This window comes from Setaria italica, chromosome II, assembly GCF_000263155.2.
Source record: "Setaria italica strain Yugu1 chromosome II, Setaria_italica_v2.0, whole genome shotgun sequence".
Classification (NCBI taxonomy): Eukaryota; Viridiplantae; Streptophyta; class Magnoliopsida; order Poales; family Poaceae; genus Setaria; species Setaria italica.
Genome location: NC_028451.1, coordinates 48,164,914 through 48,184,670, shown reverse-complemented (window position 1 = coordinate 48,184,670; position 19,757 = coordinate 48,164,914). Strand labels below are relative to the sequence as shown.

General features: G+C 47.8%; 2 protein-coding genes across 2 annotated transcripts; both read right to left on the bottom strand.

Moving 5' to 3' along the window:
- Positions 1-900: 900 nt before the first annotated feature.
- LOC101777526 lies at positions 901-6,675 on the bottom strand. The gene is made up of 8 exons (XM_004958626.4): positions 6,343-6,675; positions 5,916-6,095; positions 5,678-5,843; positions 5,186-5,574; positions 2,315-2,578; positions 1,978-2,160; positions 1,724-1,889; positions 901-1,562 (listed from the first exon to the last, which is right to left on the bottom strand). The coding sequence occupies exons 1-8, from the start codon at positions 6,658-6,660 to the stop codon at positions 1,177-1,179; spliced, it is 2,052 nt and encodes a 683-aa protein (XP_004958683.3). The 5' UTR covers positions 6,661-6,675; the 3' UTR covers positions 901-1,176.
- A 1,829-nt stretch (positions 6,676-8,504) lies between these two features.
- On the bottom strand, positions 8,505-10,501 carry LOC101776301 (peroxidase 70). Its single transcript, XM_004958623.2, has 4 exons — positions 10,261-10,501; positions 9,680-9,871; positions 9,420-9,585; positions 8,505-9,318 (listed from the first exon to the last, which is right to left on the bottom strand). Exons 1-4 carry the CDS (start codon positions 10,462-10,464, stop codon positions 8,927-8,929), a joined length of 954 nt encoding a protein of 317 aa, XP_004958680.1. The 5' UTR covers positions 10,465-10,501; the 3' UTR covers positions 8,505-8,926.
- Positions 10,502-19,757: the final 9,256 nt, after the last annotated feature.

Here is a 19,757-nt window from a genome sequence, read left to right as displayed (position 1 = left end):
CCAACTTCAGGAATCAAAATAATATGTTTTCTCCGAGTGCTTCGAAATGCGAACTACATTAAACATTAAACTTCGAGTGTTTCCTTTCTTTATCACATCTGATTTTTCCTTCTTCGTCCTCTCACTAATGCAAAGGCCGTATGAGCTTCTTCTCCACGTCCGGCGAGGTCTTGTGTGAGGTTAGGGTTCAGGGTTGGTGGGTTAGGGTTCGGAGTTGGGGTTAGGGGTTGGACTTCTCTCCATTGCCTGGATTAGAAGGAAGGCGGGCCCGACAAAGTTGACGCTGGTGTCGTTGTTAACAAAGATGTCAGCATTCGTCGAAGACAATTATTCCACCTTGCTCTGACCGTTGTGCAGTCATTTCCCACTTGTGAAAGCCCTGACAAGATTAGCTGATGTTTAACGAATTATATATTTTTGAACTTTCTTGTCAGCTCCAGCTGGCAGCTGGCCCGAGCCAAACTGATAGCATTTTTTCCTTATTGAATAACTTCATATTTTAATATAGGATATGGATTGACAACATGGACCATTTGCCCAAACACTATAAGATTTTTCATGATTCCCAGAGTGTATGTGTGAATGGCCGGAGGTTATTGATCTTTTTTATAATTTTCTCAAATAGCCAACACTTTTTTAACTTAATTGAAGTAATTGTCAGGAGTTATTTATGAAGTGGTTGATTACTTTTTTTTGAAATGTTGGGCTAGGGTTTATTGGTTTGCTAATTTTTTTCCTCTCAAGAAATGTCCAAATTGAACTAGAAAACTCTTTGCCACTTAATAAAAATTGTGAAGACCAACAATAATCCTTAACCGTTTGAAAAAACACTTTTATAAAAAACATTTTGTTTTAAAAGCATTTTTTTTTCAAAATGTAGAAACTTTTGAAAAAAAAGGATTTCTAGAAAAATATCGCTTAATTAATCTCCCAATGCCTTTGCATGAGAACTCATTACATATGTAGGTACACGCCAAGCATGCGCTCTCTCCGTTCCATACACCTTGTGGAACAAGAAAGCGAGCTGCATGGTGCACACCACTTGACCCACATTGACACATGTATATGTATCCTTGTTGGTTGTGCGTGCACGACCTTATTCGTTTATGCGGCTAGCACATTGGCATACGCCTGGCGCTGCCAACGACCCTCATCGTCTGTGACTCTGTAGTAGTCTTACGAGTTGACCCTCCAGCAGAGGCGCCTGATCTGCCCATTGGTCCCGGTCAGCGGCTGAAGGTTGCCCATCTTCACCATGGCCGTGGCGAAGGCGCTGCTGAACGCCGCTGCGTTGGACGCGAAGTTCCTGACGATGTTGTCGGTGCTGCCGTTGTTGAAGAGCTCCTGGTCCGAGTGCAGGAGACCCCTTTGCGACATCAGGTTGCTGAAGTAGGCGTTGTCGAAACTGTTGGGCGTCGTGACGTCCAGCGGCGCCAGGTTGTCGTCGCCGCCTGTCGCGGGGCAGTTGGCCCTGAGCGACGCCGCGAAGGTGGGGTTGATGTTGGGCTCGGTGATGTGGTCCCGGAAGGTCGTGCACCTCGCCTGTCCGATAGTGTGAGCGCCTGCAAAGGTACGGTGACCTAGATGTCAGTTCCGAAACAAATCACAAAGCTAGGAGTGTCCTGTTGGGCTCCTGCAGCTGGCACTGACATCAAAGATTCAAATTTAATTATCTACAGATTAACGATGAGATGAACACGAAGAACTGTTCTAGGGCATGCACCTGAGAGGGCAACCAAGTCTGTTGCGTCGAGGTTCTTGTTCCTAAACGCTGTTATAAGGTTTTGGAGGCTATCTGTAAAAGGTGGGAGGTCGCTAAGTGCCTCGTTCGGGAACGACATGGTAGAGTCCCTTCTTCCGAGTGGAACGGTCCACGATGGCCCCCCGAGCTGTGGAAGACCAACAAGGCAACAACAACAGAGTACGAGCATCAGGGCATGCATGGATCGTTCAGTAATCGCGTGCTAATGATCTCACCGCTACGACGGAGTCGCGGGCGGCAACGGTGAGGATGTCGGCGCAGGAGACGGTCTGCGGGCACAAGGCCTCGATCTGCGCCTTGATGTTGTCGATGACGCCGAAGCCCCTCAGCGATCTAAAGTTCGGCGCCTGGGTCTGCTCCCCGCTCGTTTCATTCAGCAGAACGGACGCGTCGCAGCCCTGGAGTAAGGTTTAGAAATTAGAATACCCAATTAGTTCCTTGCTTGCATTTACTGCTGCTAGCTTACAAAAAAGACTTCAATTTGGATGATCGACTGTTAAATTAAAGAACAGAACAAGAAAAGATTAAGGGTAATGCATATGTGGGACTTGCTTGGACAAAGCAGTCGTGGAAGTGCAGCCTGAGCAGGGACGCTCCCATGCGAGCCTCCTGCGCCACCGCGGCATTCACGGCGGTCCTGATGGTGGACAGCGCGTTGGGGCACGACGTGTCGTAGAACGTCGGCGACAGCTGCGCCGACGCCCCAGAGGCCAACGCCACGAGCACCAACAACCCAAGGAAAGAAGCAGAGGCCATGGCTATGCTTGCTTTCTCGATCGATCGGTAGCTTCCCAGCTGCTTTATTTTGCTCGTTGGCTATGGTCTGCAGAGGGAATGACGCACTCCATGCATATTTATAGGCCCCGCTGATGCCTGCATGTCACTAGGGATCAGAAAAGCATCCAAATCGGATGCTGAACTGGTCCAGGTTTAGTCTCTGGATGCCAGCAACCATTTTCGTCATGCAGTGCAGCTAGCCACTCGATCCGGCATATAGTATTGACCAAGATGTATCTGATACAGGATGGTTGGTAGTCGGTACCAAGTGCTGGTCAAGGAAGACGGGCGGCACGTGTCATGAACAGTGTCTTGCAAATAATGCATTGCGTTATGCATTAATCCCGGAACATGCACGTTGTGTGTCGATAGAAGAACGTACCCATCTTATTTATGTTTCGATAAACAAGTTTAAACAGAAGCATTTAGATTAGATATGGTGAGGACAGTTTGAGTATACCATAGCCATAAGCAGGGATGCAAGTGGACTTCTAATATTCTTTTCTAGGTTAGCTAAGGCTAGTCTCAATGGAGTTTGATGAAAAGTTTCATGAGCATTAAATTTTATGTCACATTAGCAATTTTGCTAACTTGACAAGGTCATTTATGAGGAGAGTTTCATCAGATGTGAGAGGAGTTTCATCCCCATGACACTCCGCTGGCACAATTACCTACTTCTCAGTAACTGTGCTATGAAACTGTGCACTGAGACTGGCCTAATTCATTACACTGCATGTCACTTTAAGTTCATTTATTCTCCTAAATTAACTACTTGATATGCCATTTTATCTAACTTTTAGCAAGTTTTGGGTCAACCCAATCCAATGAACAAAAATAAGTGGAACGTGCATTCTAGCTATTAGTTGCGCCAGAAAAACATTTGACATGATAGCTACGAATTCTACTTAAATTTTAAAAAAAAATGTTAGTGGTTCCAATGGATCTATACTTAAATTTAACATGACGTTCTAGTTCAATTTGGGGAATATTTTTTTAAAAAAAAATGTTAGTTTTTGCAAACTAATTTGGAAATATATGTAACACAGATAGTTGTTCAACACAAAACGGGTAGATATTGAATTTGGAAACCTATATATTTATATCATATAAGAAAAGAACATAAATACTATTCACATGCGCGAAAAAATCTTGAGCTACAGTTACTACTGTGCCAGTATCAGCTGTTTAGTGATGACTAGTATAACCTGCAGTTATGCTAGGACGGACGTCACTCTCATCTAGCTAGCAAGACATTGACCTGGGTCCACATGAGTGCCACCGGACGAAACAGCTTGGACGAATGGATTGGAGTGATTAGGCAAAATGGTCAGCATTTGTCCAGGAAAAATCCACCTTTGTCTGACCTCGTGCAGCCATTCTGGCACTAGGAGAGCGTTATCAGTTGGCAACTTGGCATTGACGTGACTAGACGATGTTGACACATTGATTTTTCATTTTAACGGTACCATGTTCACCCTAACATAACCCAAAAGTGCAGCTTTGTCAAGCTACAGGTAGCACCGTTGAGCGTTAAACCAAGTTCTGATTAGGAGAGAACTCCATTCTTGGTAGTAATATTTTGGTTGATAAACTCTTAAATAGCATACTTGAGACACAGACACACAGTGCTCCATCCTATAAAAAAATAATTGACGTTTTCTAATTATTCACTATATATATTTGACACAACTTAGACCATTATTTTCTATTAGAATATATTTGCAAAATCAAATAAGTATCTGTGAGCGAGATTACGAAAGTGCTTTAAAGACAAATCCATGCAACGATTTTTTATGTTTGCAAATGAAATATTTTAGAAGTTCTTGGCTGTCATGATCTTAAAGTTGGATTGGTTCTTCTCTAAAACATAAGTATTTGTCTTTTTAACGGAAAACACAAGTATTTGATATAGTACTCCCTCCATCCTAAATTGTAAGTCATTCCAAGAATCTTGGAGAGTTAAAGCATCTCAAGTTTGACCAAAATTATAGAGAAAAATATAAAGATTTATGACATCAAATAGATATACTATGAAAATATAATTGATAAAGAATCTAATGATACTTAGTTGACATCATAAATGTTATTATATTATCATATAAATTTGGTCAAACTTGAGATACTTTGAATCTCCAAGATTCTTGGAATGACTTCCAATTTGGAACGGAGGGAGTAGCATATATTTCATCTACTGTTTGATTAACAGCTAGATACATAAACACCTTATGATTCACAATTATGCCATATCACATAACACTTTTTTCCAGCTGTCGTTGATCTGTGGTCTGCCACATCTTATGAGTACAATTCAGGTGGGATGCTCTCCCCCGTGACATTAGAAAAAACACTTTTTCCAGCCTTCAAACGTCATGTTTAGTAACGGTGTTGACCTACCAAATGATGAACCGGGCCATATTTATAAAGAGAGAAGTGCATCATTAAGCAAGGGGATCTTCCATTCCTTTGCATGGAGCCCCTGAAATTACAGAAACATCTTTTGCTTGAGCTGAAGCATGCCACTTTTGCAGCATCTCACTCAGTTCCTCATTCATGTAGGATTACACACTTGTAAAATATACTAAGCTGGCCTTACCTTATTAGCATGTACTACAATGCTTGTGTATATATGGTGATTATTAATTCTTAGTTCACTTTGGAGCAGGTGAGCCTGATCTGTCCCTGTGAGCCGGTGAGCGGGCTGAGGTTGGCCATCTTCACCATGGCCGCGGCGAAGGCGCTGCTGAAGGCGGCCTTGTTGGAAGCGAAGTTCCTGACGGTGTTGTCCGTGCTGCCACCGTTGAAGAGCTCCTGGTCGGAGTGCAGGAGCCCCTTCTGGCTCAATAGGTTGCTGTAGTAGGCGTTGTCGAACGTGTAGGGCGTCGATGTGTCGAGCGGCGCCAGGTTGCCGTCGCCGTTGCCGGTCGGCCGGGGGCAGTTGGCCTTGAGCGAGCTCGCGAAGCCCGCGTTGATGTTGGTGTCGTTGTAGATGTGGTCCCTGAAGTTGAGGCACTGCGCCTGCCCGATCGTGTGCGCCCCTGCATGCAAGCGCGGCGCAAAGCAAGGAGCTTTAGTTTTTGTTGCCACTTGAAGAAAACAAAGGAAGGGTATAATCGTGTACAAGCTAAGAGCCGCACGCACCAGAGAGCGCAACCATTTCAGTTGCGCTGAAACCCTTGTTGGAGAAGGAGCCGATGAGGTCGCTGAGGTTGAAGAAGGGAGGCGGCAGGTCGCTGTTTGCCAGGGCCGCGCTCCCGCTTGTGGAGTCCCTCCGCCCCAAGGGAACCGTCCATGAGGGCCCTCCCAACTGCTCGAAATTAAAGGAATGAATCGATTGCATGAGCTGAAGGGCCAAATGGCCAAATGTTCGTCATCTTACCGCTACAACGGAGTCGCGGGCGGCGACGGCGAGGATGTCGGCGCAGGACACGGTCTGCTTGCAGATGGCCTCCACCTGCGCCTTGATGTTGGCGATGACGTTGAAGCCCCTCAGCGACCCCGCGTTGGGTATCGCCCCCTGCTCGCCTCCGCTGTCCAGCAGCACGGACGCGTCGCACCCCTGATGTCACACGCATACAGATGATTCTGTTAGAATGGAGTCGAGAGTGGACACCAGTAATTTGGCAGTTCCTATTGTGACTTTAGTTAAATTAGAATGCCCAAACTACTAGACTTCAACTGAGTTATTGACTGTGGCCGGAAAATTGGAACTAAACTGTCACATCAGGGATGCCATTAGGTGATGTGCGTATAAAGTGCATGCAAGACGTGAGGCCATATGATATGAAGGTGAGTGGCGAACTTGCCTGGACAAAGCAGTCATGGAAGTGCAGCCTGAGCAAGGAGGCACCCATCCGGTTCTCCTTTTTCACGGCGGCCGTCACGGCGCTCTTGATGGTGGACAGCGCGTTGGGGCACGACGTGTCGTAGAACGTCGGCGACAGCTGCGCCGACGCCACCGCGGCCATGCAGAGCAGCAGCAAGACTGAAACCGAAGACGCCATGGCGAGCAGAGCACGTACTACAAGCAGAAGCAGCAGTGCAATTGCAGCTTCTACACAGAGCAGAGGAGCAAGGCACTCAGCTGCTGAGATGCTTGTGGAATGCTGTGCTATGAGCTGCATTGCATGCAGATATATATAGCCACGAGCAGGGTTACTCATAGGCCCACGCCGTGCCTCATTTTCTCCTCTGGCTCGTCAACTTGTCATGCTGCACCAATCTGCCGACTAGGGTTTTTTTATTTTGGCATGAATGCATGGAGCTAGCAAAATCAACAATGACAAGTTGGTGGGAAGGAGCATGTACTAGTTAAATGTACATTCATCACTTCAATTTGTCAGCTGAACATATGCTTGCCTCTGTCAGCTGCTCTATGTATTTGCATAGACTGAATGGGAGCCTCAGTAGACAGTATGACCGAGAGCTTCAGAGAATGGGGAATTGTTTAACGGAGTGTGGCCATATATTGTTGATTATTCTTGCAGTTTCCGTGGTTCCTGGATAGATATGAGCCTCAGAATTAACATACTCTAATATTCTGCATGGGAAAACAGAACACAAGTTGACCGCGGCAATGCCCATATGCTGCTAGGCTTCAAGATTTTATTTGGTTTTTCTTCTTCGAAACATGTTGAGATTTTTGCTTATGGCCTGGCATCTTATCATGCAAACATTACTCCTCCAACCGCCTGATGTATCACTCGCAATGTTCTAAAATACCATATCATTCAGAAGGATAAGGATTAAGGAGCTCCCGGGCCAAGGCAAGACCTTTCCGGTCAACAAGCAAGCACTACTAGCTACATGGCCTACATGCACAGCGAGCTCAAGGAAAAATCTGGCTAGACATTGCACTGAAGTACTGAACACACGTGGGGCTCAAGTGCTTCACAGATAGGATTACCACTATATGTCGACCCAGCAGCCATTCTGAATTTGTCCTGCATTGAAATTCAGCGTACGAAATTTGTCTCGTGTATAGTTAAAAATGGCACGATCGCGACATGCAAGTGGATCGGTACGCACATGGCAAATTGCAGGATGTGATGTAGTGCAATTCTCCGTTTGTTTATGCTTCTTTTTCTGACTAAGGTTCCTAACTGTCAGCTCAGAGTCAGTACTTTCTGATCAAGTGTGATAGTTAGACTGCAGCTGAAAATTCTTATGAAAAACATCTTTTGATTGATTATGACCATTAGTAGCTGTTTAACCGCTAATTAGTTACCCATATAGCCCTAATATAAACTGATGAAGAGCAAACAAATAACTGTTTTATTATGGTCAGATGAACAGCGCAATGTAGCCATCAGTCAGTTGAGCAGAGATGTGTGCCAGGCACAAGACATGCATGCTATCCTTGTCATTGTCTTAATCTGCATGACGAAAAGGTCAACATTTGTGGCCACCCTCATTATTTTTTTCATTGTCTCAATCAAGCTTCAATACGGCGCAACGACGTGTGATCCTTCGTCCCTGTTTCCGTATAAGGGCAGGGCGAACTAGTCTCAATCAGCATGACGAAAAGGTCAACATTTGTGGCCGCGTGGCCGTCTTTCCTTGAAGAAACCATCTGTGGCCGTCGACCAAAAAGCTGCTTTAGGAACAGCACGCATGCAGTAGTGGTTTGTTCATCAGACTGAAAAAATAACGGCTACGTAACAGACATCCGTCCGGAGTGGGATCCTCCGACAATAGTTAAATATAGATATTGCAACCATTATTTCTACATATTTCATAATGAATGTTGCATGAAATATAGTGTTGGTGCGGGAATTTTCTACCCTAGAGTCGAACGATGTAGTTACTTTTACACATTATTTTTCATGTTGCAAACAGTGACCGCTGATGTTTCACTAGGTAATTTTTAATGTTTTGTCGGAGCGTCCGATAAAAAATTTCCCATCAGACGTCCGGACACAAGCAGCGCCGAAAATAAAATATCTGAAGCTTCTTTTGGCCATCATAACTTCTCACATGAACATCATTTCATTTCATTGATGGTATGATACTGCCACGATGACAATTTGCAACTGTAACACTGTAACATGGTTGGGCAAGGGAACTACGCGGGGGTCGGGGGGTCCCACAAGCATTTGCATGAGGGCAACTACTCACAAGTTTCAGATGGAGTACATGACATGGGTTGGCTACACGCCACTTATTTCTCGGTCATTTCACACGCTTGATGTTGATGATGACCCAAGAAATTAAAGGGCTGTTCCTGTGCATGAACCACGCCCAGTAGTACAAACACAAGCACTACAAGTGACAGTAGTGGCCGAAAAAGGCCTTATTACATAGCTCCCAGACACGTGTGATCACTGTTGGATCGGATCGCTTGCATTGGGAGCTGAGACGACGAACAGGCTCCTGTGTGTCCTAGGGTAGTTAGTTCACCCTGGAGCAGGCGAGCCTGATCTGGCCCTGCGAGCCGGTGAGCGGGCTGATGTTCCCCATCCTGACCATGGAGGCGGCGAAGTCCCTGTTGAACCGTGTCGGGGTGGAGGCGTACGTGCGCACCAGCCCGTCCGTGGCGCCGCCGTTGAAGAGCTGCTGGTCCGAGTGCAGGAGCCCGCTCTGCGCCCGCAGGTTGGTGTAGTAGGCGTTGTCGAACGCGGTGGCCGTCGCCGTGTCCAGCGGCGCCAGGTTGCCGTCCCCGTTGCCGGCCGCCGCGGGGCAGCCGGCCCGCCGCAGCGTCGCGAACGCCGCGTTGATGTTGGTCTCGTTGTAGATCCGAGCCCGGAAGTTGGTGCACTGCGCCAGCCCGATGGTGTGCGCGCCTGAATAATGCACGTCGTGTAGATGAGTTTCACAGTCCGTGTCCTTAGCGTCTTAGCTTGATTGGGATGTAAAGAAAGTTCTTCAGAGATGAATACTAAACCTGAGAGAGCAACTAGGTCGGTTCTGCTAAGGCCCTTCCTGGCGAACGCAGCGGTGAGATTGGCGAGATCCAAAGACGGAGCTGGCAGGTCGCTGTTGGCCAGAGATAAGCTCGCCGTCGTTGAGTCCCTCCTCCCGAGAAGAACCCTCCATGAAGGCCCTCCTAACTGCAAGTACACGCACAATTAAAGTTGATAGCGTAAGGGAACCGGCCGACGACGATCAAAGTTGACAACTGTACGTGGACGTCGAGTGCCTTACCGCGACGACGGAGTCGCGGGCGGCGACGGCGAGGATGTCGGCGCAGGAGACGGTGCGCGGGCACACGGCCTCGACTTGCGCCTTGATGTTGTCGACCACGGTGAAGCCTCTGATCGATCCCACGTTGGGGAACGCCGTCTGCTCCCCGGTGAAGGTGGCCGTGTCGTTCAGCAACACCGACGCGTCGCAACCCTGTAGATGGATGTGTCCAGCACGTACAGAAAAGAAGATATTTAATTTCGGTTAGTAGTAGTATATACATGAAACTATTGGGAGAAGATACAGAATTAGTCTTTTAGGTAAAGTTCATATACGTAGTTGACCGAAGAGTCAAATTAAGTCTTGGACTTAAAGTTAGTTCCAACAGTCAAAATTTAAAGTTCATGGTGTTCCGGCAACTAAACTAGTACACCTAGAAGTCATGTTAACCTGACAGCTCCTAGTGAGAACAGGATTAGAAGTAGCTAAACGTGCAGCGTTGTAGCCAGGGCGTGGTCACGTCAAAGATTCTAACTAACTACTCTTGGATTGATGATTAATTAAAAGTAGATGCGACAAAGTGAGGCTTGAGAGGGACTTGCTTGGACAAAGCAGTCATGGAAGTGGAGCCTGAGCAGGGAGGCCCCCATGCGAGGCTCCTGTGCCACCGCGGCCGTCACGGCGGCCTTGATGGTGGCCAGAGCTCGGGGACACGACCTAGAGTAGAATGTCGGCGACAGTCGTTGCGCCGTGGCCGACGCCGCTAGGCACAGGATGAGCACTACCACTGACAGGGAGGAAGCCATGACTAGTAGCACTACTACAATCCTTTTCAAGTGTTTGCGATCGATGGCCTGAATATCATGCATTGCATATTGCGTATATATAGTAGCCTGCACGTTTGATCATTTTTGCGCCCGTGACAGTCTGTTGGTAACATGTCTTGCTGTTTGCTAGCGGTGTGAGCTGCATGCATGTTTGTTGGCGATCAGTAATGAGTGGTTAGTTTGTCATGCATCATATGAAGATGGTTCGAGTCTCCAAATTATAATGGTAAACGAACGAGTGCTTGCAGGCTAGGGAGGACATATACTGTATGTTTTAGAGACATCACAATCTTCAATGTACGGTTCATATCTTTTTAACATTTGCTGGTCCTGTCAAGCATGCCAGATAAGATTTAATATAGAATAATCAAGCATGCCTGTCAAATTCTGGCTCTCTCTCTTTCTTGTTGGCGCAAACCAGAATTTGGCTCTCCTGCTGCACCTTTTCTGTTCGATTAGGTAAGGAGATACAAGAGCACAAAAACATGTAATATTCAGAATAAGGAAGCCTGAAGGCATCTCATCAATTTCTCCACTCAACACGTGGTTGTTAGCCTGCAATGCAACCATGCCAGCCATGCAAAATTTGTCTGGGGTTGAAATCCTGTGAGAAAGGTCTATAACTGATCCGAGTGATTGCGATGTGCAAGTGGCTGAGTTGTGCTTATCTCCGTTTCTTGACTAAAGCTTGCATAGGTTACTATCTGTCAGTTACCGGCAGTCAAGACATTGATAAAGCGACAAGTTTAATTTTGACAGTTAGAACCATCAGTACTGGAGACGTTCAGAAAATCGTTATAGTCCCATCGAAACATTCCAAAATAGAGTTCGCTTTATTAATTTCTAGACCTTTGAAGTGTATGGCGACGACAGGAAATCTTGTATTTTGTTACCACACGGGAAAAAAACTGCATGGCGACGGAAAATATCACCGTAGAGTTGCTGCTGCAGCACACAGCATCTCGCTGTCAGACGCCAACGGCAGTCAGAAACAGTACAAGCATCTCAAGAAATTTGCACAAGATGATGGGTAGTAGTATCCCGCTAATCATGCCCTTTATTTGAACAGGAATTAGGATGCCCTTTTCCCATCAGTGCAGCTGGCAGGCTTGCATTTTCAATCGTCTGTTTGCGCTGCAAACTACTAATTGATCCGTTCAAAAGGTGATGTCTATCTCGCACCAAACATCAAGTACTTGTATCATTTTCAGTCTCCTTTTTCAGCTCAGTTGCGACAAAGCTATTCGGCCGGTTCATGGAATTTTCCACGTAAGGAGACACAAGCAATGGTGACGACTCGGGGCGGCATGACGCAAAAGGTCAAAAACTGTCAAGGAAACGACGACGATCCTGGCATGATCGATGATCCCATCCATCCTCTCGGCAGCTGACTAGTACGCCGTGACGCTGCGCGTAGGTACAAGGAGTTAGGTTGTGTGCTTGGCACAAGCAATGGATGCTGGTGCGCAACATGATAGATTAGAGAGAATATCAGAATCTCTAGGTTGATAGATCATCTGCAGTGTACGTTGAACTGTAAGTAATTTTCTCATATTTTGTTATCTCGAGTTCTTGATAGATATAAAACATTCATATCGGAATTTTTGAGTTCGAATCAAATAAAAGAACTGCAGACGAATGCATTTTACGTTTGAGTTTTGAAAGAATTTGCCATGAGAGTGACGAAGTATGATGAATTGGCTATATCTTTCTCTGGATTTTTTTATTGAAATGCTTGGTGCTTTTTTTCTAGAATACGCATATCTTTGTATTAAGAAGAAGAGAACGTTTGAAATATTACTATTCGGGCCACCCGGGCACACTCACACGGTTTGAACAACAGTGGCAACGCATCTACCCAACCAGTACAACCATAGCGGCAAAGCATCCGCTCAAAGCAACCAACGACGACGGCAAAGCATCCGCCCGAAGCAACCAATGACGGCGGCAAAGCATCCACCACAGAAGAGGGGGCGGCAAAGCATCTGCCAAACGATGACGACCTAAGCAACCCAGGCGAGGTGGAAGAATTGAAGCGAAGGCAAGCGCCTAGCCGAAGACGACTGGGGGCGGCGTTCAGCAACGATCCCTGCAGTGACAGCAGCAAGAACCCGCTGAGCTTCCAAGATGACGCCTCAAGGGAGGGGGCGACGCCACTGGCGCTATCGTCGTCCGACCAACACGGTCAAGGCTTTCACCCGGAAACTCACTGTAGGGGAGGGAAAAGGGGGAATGAATGACACCTTCAAGAAGGGAAGCGGCACCCGGGGGCGTCGCCGTCATTGACCCGCAAGTAGGAACAAGGCTTTCACCTACACCCCGTTCCCTCCCTAGAAATCACTGCCGCAACCAGGAGCACGGGGACCGCCGGGCGCTAAGGAGCCGAAGAATGCCGCCACATAGCCAGTTGTCCGGTCCTCCCACCGGCGGAAGCTGGAGCAGCCACCAGAGAGGGGTTTAGGGGGGGTGGGGGGCGGCCACCCGGCCTGCAGCTCCCCGCCATCGCCACCCTCGTTGCTCGCCTCTGCCAAGCAGCAGCACGTCCAGCTCCTCAGCTCCCACCGGCCACGGCCTCCTCCTTGCCGGTGCTAGGAAGGTCTCCATGGCCGCAACTGCTGCCGCCACCTGCTCAGGGGGGCACCCGGCCTGCAGCTCCCCGCCATCGCCGCCCTCGTTGCTCACCTCTGCCGAGCAGCAGCACGTCCGGCTCCTCAGCTCCTGCCGGCCGTGGCCTTCTCCTCACCGATGCTAGGAAGGCCTCCATGGCCGCAACTGCCACCACCACCTGCTCAGGGGGGCGGGGGGAAGGGCCACCCAGCCTGCAGCTGCCCGCCATCGCCACCCTCATTGGTTGCCTCTGCCGAGCAGCAGCACGTCCGGCTCCTCGGCTCCTGTTGGCCGCAGCCTCCTCCTCGCTGGTGCTAGGAAGGCCTCCATGGCCACAACCGCCGCCGCCACCTGCTCAGGGGGGGGGGGCACCCGGCCTGCTGCTCCCCGCCATCGCCGCCCTCGTTGCTCGCCTCTACCGAGCAGCAGCACGTCCGGCTCCTTGGCTCCTGTCGGCCATGGCCTCCTCCTCGCCGGCACCAGGAAGGCCTCCATGGACGCAACTGCCGCCGCTACCTGCTTGGGGGGGCACCCGGCCTGTAGCTCCCCGCCATCGCCCCCCTCATTGCTCGCCTCTGCCGAGCAGCAGCATGTCCGGCTCCTCGGCTCCTGCCGGCTGCGGCCTCCTCCTCGCTGGTGCCAGGAAGGCCTCCATGGCTGCAACCGCCGCCGCCACATGCTTCCCTTCCGCCGCCGCCTGCTCTCGCCGTCTTGCCGCCGCATGCCGAGCCACTCGCCCGCAGCCCCCTTCTCCGCACAGATCAGGCACCAGGATGACCGGATCCGGCCACTAGGGTGCCGGATCCGCCGCCCCTCGCTGCCGTCATCACCTCACCGGCGGAGCTGCTCCGCACAGTCCCCACACAGTACTGGCGCGCGCAGCCCCTCCGGTGGTGGCAGGGGAGGAGAGGAGAGGGAGGGGGCGGCGGAGGCTGAGGTCGCGGGCGCCGCCCATGTCGCCTGAGCAGGGACGACGCGGGGGCCCGAGATTTTTGAGTTTGTTCCGAGCTTCCAAAATGGTTGGTGCGAAGATATGCTCGCCAGTCAGAAGCATGGTAAACTTGAATATACTCGATCTCAAGAACCAACATGGTAGTCTATCAGATCTTTGTTGGTGCGTTCTCCATGCATGCAGTTGTGTAGTTTCAAATCGTAAGCTCTAATGAACTTGTACTATCGTCGCTCATCGAATTTTTTTTTATTTTTAACCTTTTTTCAAATATTTTTTTAAAAAAACCCTCCCCAATTTTATTTGCGCGGGGTAACCCTTTTGGCTGCACCAGTGCCCGTGGCACGGCTGGAAGTATCTGCGATGCCACATGCACTGGTGTGGGGATGCTGCACTAGCGCGGTGCTGAGCTGGCCTAGCACTTGTTGCGCCAGCCCACCTGGCGTGGCAGCGCCTGGCATACAGCCGTGCACCGGCTCCCTCCTCTTCTCTCCCTCCTTTCTTCTTCCTCCAGAAACCCCAAGCCTGACCGACTCCCTCGCCGTCGGCCGCCGCCACCACCAAATCCGGCGATTTCGGTTAGAGAAAGTAGTTGGAATCGTTCACTGCTTCATTTGAAAGGTATCCCCCAACTTTTTACCTTGTTTTACCATTCCATTTGGTAGATCGGAGGATATTTAGGTGATCTAGGGTTAGGTTGTTGATTTGAAATTTTGATGAAATGCAATGTTGTTGTGTGTTAGATGATGCTTAGTTCATATGCACTAGACTCTCTGGCCGCGATATTGACATATAGAACTTGTTGCATGCTTCGATTTAGGTAGATATTCATACATTTGTGTAGTGTACATGGCTTTGGTAGGTTTAGTTGTGCAATATGTCCAATATGTTTATTTCGTAATATACTTACTATAGTTGATATGGTAAAGTATTTGTATTTTGTAGATGGATCGTTTAGTTCCTATGTTTGATGGTGAATTGTGAAAGAGAATGGAGAGTTTGAGAATATGAATGAGGCAATGGAATTGTTTGATGCTCCTCCAACTTTTAAAGATTTAGTTGACCATGCAATGAGAAAGTATAGATGTAGAGTGGATGAGATGACATTGAGAGACCATTTTAATTGTGGGAAAGCTAGACCTCATTATGTTCTTATGAACTTGGCATCCGAGTCAAATTGGAAGCAATATAAGGAGGTAGTTGAGCATGCAAATGTTGTATGTTTGGAGGTGGTAGTTGAAATTTTTCGTATGCCTGGTGCAAATGTTACCTTGAGAGATGAAGTGCAGTTAGTAAATCATAATGGTACCCAAGAGTTAGAAATTTTGCAGCACGGTTAAGGTGAAAGATAATATAATTTTGGCTTGGCCATTGCGAATGATGATTTTCCCAATGATACTTTTGAGCGGGAAGAAGCAAATATACATATCTTTAGGTTCCGAAGATGGTGACTTTGAGGACGATGGGGTAGTAGATGTCGAGGAAGAGGGGGAGTCACAATCTCATAGTGATGGGCTTGAATATGAGGACGAGGAGTCACAATCTGAGGAGGATGGGCCGCAGGTCAATACTACAACCATGCATGATGTAGAAGACATTGGTTGTATGGACGAATGTTTTTCTTACACCCTTAATAAGTTGCAGTTGTTGAAAGAACGTGATGTCAAACTGCCATCCATTCTCAATGATAAGGACATCAGCATGGTCCACAAAGCCATATGTGAATCTACTATGATAAGTTCCGAAGGGATACCCTTTAGTGAGAGTCCATTGATTAAGAAGGGAATAAAGTTCACAGTCTTGAGGAGCTGAAATTTTTCTTGGCTTACTACGCAGTGAGATTACATAGACCTTTCAGCGTAGTTCACTCTAACAAGAACATAAGGTACGATGTCATGTGTAAGTAAGGATGCTTGTAGCATGTATGGTCTCAGCTAATTAGAAGCACCGGATAATGGAGGATTTCAAAGATTGTGCAACTGTATACTTGTCGTTCTTCACAGCCGAAGCGAGTGCACGTCCAGTGCACAGCAAAGTACCTTGGGCCATTCTTTTTTTTCTTACATATGTTTTTTACATTCATAATTTTTAGCTGTTCTCCATGAGATATGCTATGGCCGAGAACATGCTTCATGCTTGACTCATGCTTTTTGGACATACCTAAAAACTGACACATGTTTGCACAAAGGTACTCGTTCAGTGGTGGGTTGCATTGTGGTCAATGCTTGCTTGTTTAGAACCCGTCTGCATGATTGCATAAATCTTATCACTACCTATTATTATTTGTAGTTGAATGATAATATACCATTTGATATGATACCATTTGTTCCCATTTATTTGCAAAGAACCTTTTTCCATTTATTTCTATTTCCTTTTGTGATAAGAAATAATCTTATTTCCAATTATTTTTTTTTTGCAGGAAGTGAAGCCATTACGGTTGCGATGCACTCCCCACTTAGGTGGGATGAGCGCTACACGCCGTACCTGCAGAGAGCTGGATTTCTGGACCTTGCTGTTCAGGCTGTTGCGGGCCTCCCTCCGATGGATGGACCCTTGTTGACCGCCATGGTCGACCGTTGGCGTCCGAAGACTCACACCTTCCACCTCCCGTACGGCGAGATGACCGTCACCATGCAGGACGTGGCCATGATCCTTGGTCTTCCACTGGAAGGGCTTCCAGTGACGGGATCATTCAGAGTGAGAACTGGCGTGACATGGTAGAGCTGCACATTGGGTGCCTTGATTATTTCACCTCGGCTGGCACGCCACAGCTACAGTCCGGTACCAAAAGGGCAGGAGGTACGGAAGCATCCGCATCGAACTCGCCCACTTAATGCATGTACCACCTATGCCGCTTGTATTCACACCCGGACGCCGTCATCTCACCTACATCAAGTGATAAAAAATTAATACACAAATAAACTTTAGACACATAATCCATCAACTTTACCATACCAACTATAGACTTCAATTGGACATATTGCACAAATAAACCTACCAATACCATGTACAATACACAAATGGATCAATAACTAGCTAAATCTAAGCATGCAACAAGTTCTTCACGTAAAAATCGTGGGTAGAGAGTCTACTGCGTATGAACTAAGCATCCAATACTACATAACAACAATCAACTTCATCAAAAATTCGAGACAACATCAATAACCCTAGGTCACCTAAACATCCACCGATCTAGCAAATGGTACGTAAAATAAGGAAAAAAGTGAGGAAATACCTTCCAAGCATGCGGGGATCGATTCCCCCCAATTTCTCCACCAAAAATTGCCGGATGGGGGGGGGGATTTCGGGGGTCTGGGGGGGTGGCGAGTTCTTGGTGGAGCTCGGGGGTTTCTGGAGGAAGAAAGAAAGGAGGGAGAGAGGAGGAGGGAGCCGACGCGCGGCTGCACGGCAAGCGCTAGACCAGCTCAGCGCCGCACTGGCGCGGTGTCCCGTGCCGCGCCAACGTGGCACCTCTGCCGCACCAGGGCACTGGCGCGGCCAAAAGAGTTACCCCGCGAAAATAAAGTTGGGGAGGGGTTTTTAAAAAAAAATAAAAAAGTTTAAAAATAAAAAAAAGCGCTCGCTCATCCGTCCTTCGCTGTATAATAACTTCACTGAATGGGTGTAATTCGTATGCAGCTCTGCAGTGGGCGTGCTTGTACTGACGCGGAATGTTAGCGCCACTACTCTGACCGCATGCATCGCACTAAAATCCGGATGCAGTCATCTCCGGGCGTCTGGCATCCACCATCTCAACGCTGAATTTTCCATGCGTGCGAGTGCGAGAGCTACAGTGACAGGCGTCGTCGGCGTTGGCAGTTTCAACGGAGCCTAGACGGCGATCAGCGTTTTGGCTGCCGGCCGTGGAACTGAACTGGAAGGACAGAGATTGCATTGCATACACTACGGTGAGTGGGTGCGCGTGGGTTGGGCACACGTCGGTCTCAGCCTCTCAGGGGTCTGCAAGCTCGTCTACATGCTGCTGATGGGTCGTTGGGCTCGGTATCTCTGCCAGACTGCGACTCCTGTGCTCGGCTTGGTGTGCGTTCGGTCGGCACGGCCACAGCTTTGTTTCAAGTCTCCGTGGAATAATCTCCCTCCACGTACGGCTCCACCTGGACATCTCTAACGCCGTGCTGTGCATGGCGGCGAGCCATTTATCAGCTGCAACCTCGAGTTCGTAGCTGTCTTGCTCTTCTACTCTTTACGGACTCATTGACTTTTACTTTTTTAGAAAATAAAATTATTTCCAGCTTCTGCAAACACACGCAACTAATTTCTTACAATAAATTCAACTTCAAAGTTGATCACCAAAATAGAAATAATAGTTTACAAATTTTAGGGGAAAAAATCATAAGCAGAGTCTATTATTACTTCTTAACCTGTTCTTGACGAAGATATCTAAATTGATGACTTCCGAAGCTTTGCTTGCCGACCGGACTGATTCTCTGATATCTTCACGCTGCAACAGGGATCAAAACCTACCAATAAGCTCCCATGAATACAACATGCATAAAAGAGGTGAACTTTTTTTCTTAAAAAATCATATCATTACGAGTACACCAAATCACAAGAGGTTAAATTTTATCTATCTAGATTAAAGTCCTTCACTCAGTATTACTATTCATATTTTTCCTAATTTACTTTAAAAATTAATGGTGTTGTTCTTTTTAATAGTATGCTACGTGGCTCATGGTAGGGATATAGAGTGCAGGCATATAAGTGTGCCTGCACATACACGACTTTCTTTTTCTTCTAGCTGCGTATGTTGGTTTGTTTCAAAGTCTGAAACTGTATTATTGTTAATAAAACTGATTATTTGCTACAAAATCCTATTTGCTAAGTAAAACGTTAGGCCTTGGTATGCAGTTCTATGGGCCTCTAGAATAGAACTAAATTTTTAAGGCCTTTCTGCCCTTGAAGGGCCTAATCAACAAGCATGGGCTCAGTTTCAAACGAGCCCATAGTCTAGAAGAGGCCCGTAAATGAACCGCTTCAAACTGGGCCTTGAATTGTTCCTGTTTCCTGCTAAAAGAAAAGCTATAGGGCCCAGTTACTTAATCAACTCCTCTTCTGTTTATAGGCTTCTCAGTTCTCACGCACGCCCTGCTCAAAAAAAAAAAAAAATCTCACGCACGCCGGTGCGGCGGCGCACCGCGACGGCGACGCTGACCCGACCCACGGCTGTTCTCCTCGCCACGCCTCTCCTCTCCTCTCCCTCCTACGCCGCCGTCCAAAAGACTCTGATCCGCACAAGAGCTAGCACATGGGAGCGCATCCCGATGGAATTGTCTTCGTCGACTCAGATCTCTCCAACGAGCTCAGAGCCAATGGCGATTCATGTTTCAGCGACATGTCCGATCATTGATCACGCTGTGAGTGACTAGTAGCGCAGAATCCCGTGGATGGACCAGTACCAGATTGTCGCTTCATGGGCAACACCTCACGCCTGCCAAAACCTGCAAAAGTCGCAGGACCTACTTACTCAACCGGATCGATCCATCGATTGATCGTCTCTGCTGCTGCTGTATCTCTGAACCAAGAGGAGAGGACACTGCGACGCTGGGCTCCTCCGTTCAGATACCAGCAGGCTGATCGACCGTATCCGTCTCGTGATCCATATAGGTCAAATGATCAACAACTGCGACTACACTCAGGAAAACTGCAGGCGGCAGGCAACTTGGCCGCCGATGAGTGCAGTGCCAATGCTAAATGC

What these genes read in the sequence shown, in the direction of transcription:
- LOC101776301 (XM_004958623.2), bottom strand. Translation starts at nt 10,464, where the DNA reads ATGGCTTCCTCCCTGTCAGTGGTAGTGCTCATCCTGTGCCTAGCGGCG. An exon ending in TCCATGACTGCTTTGTCCAA is followed by an intron (nt 9,872 to 10,260) that starts GCAAGTCCCTCT and finishes ATCCATCTACAG; the next exon opens with GGTTGCGACGCGTCGGTGTT. An exon ending in CGACCTAGTTGCTCTCTCAG is followed by an intron (nt 9,319 to 9,419) that starts GTTTAGTATTCA and finishes TGCATTATTCAG; the next exon opens with GCGCGCACACCATCGGGCTG.
- LOC101777526 (XM_004958626.4), bottom strand. Translation starts at nt 6,660, where the DNA reads ATGCAGCTCATAGCACAGCATTCCACAAGCATCTCAGCAGCTGAGTGC. An exon ending in TGAAATGGTTGCGCTCTCTG is followed by an intron (nt 5,575 to 5,677) that starts GTGCGTGCGGCT and finishes GCTTGCATGCAG; the next exon opens with GGGCGCACACGATCGGGCAG. An exon ending in CCCGCGACTCCGTCGTAGCG is followed by an intron (nt 1,890 to 1,977) that starts GTGAGATCATTA and finishes GGTCTTCCACAG; the next exon opens with CTCGGGGGGCCATCGTGGAC.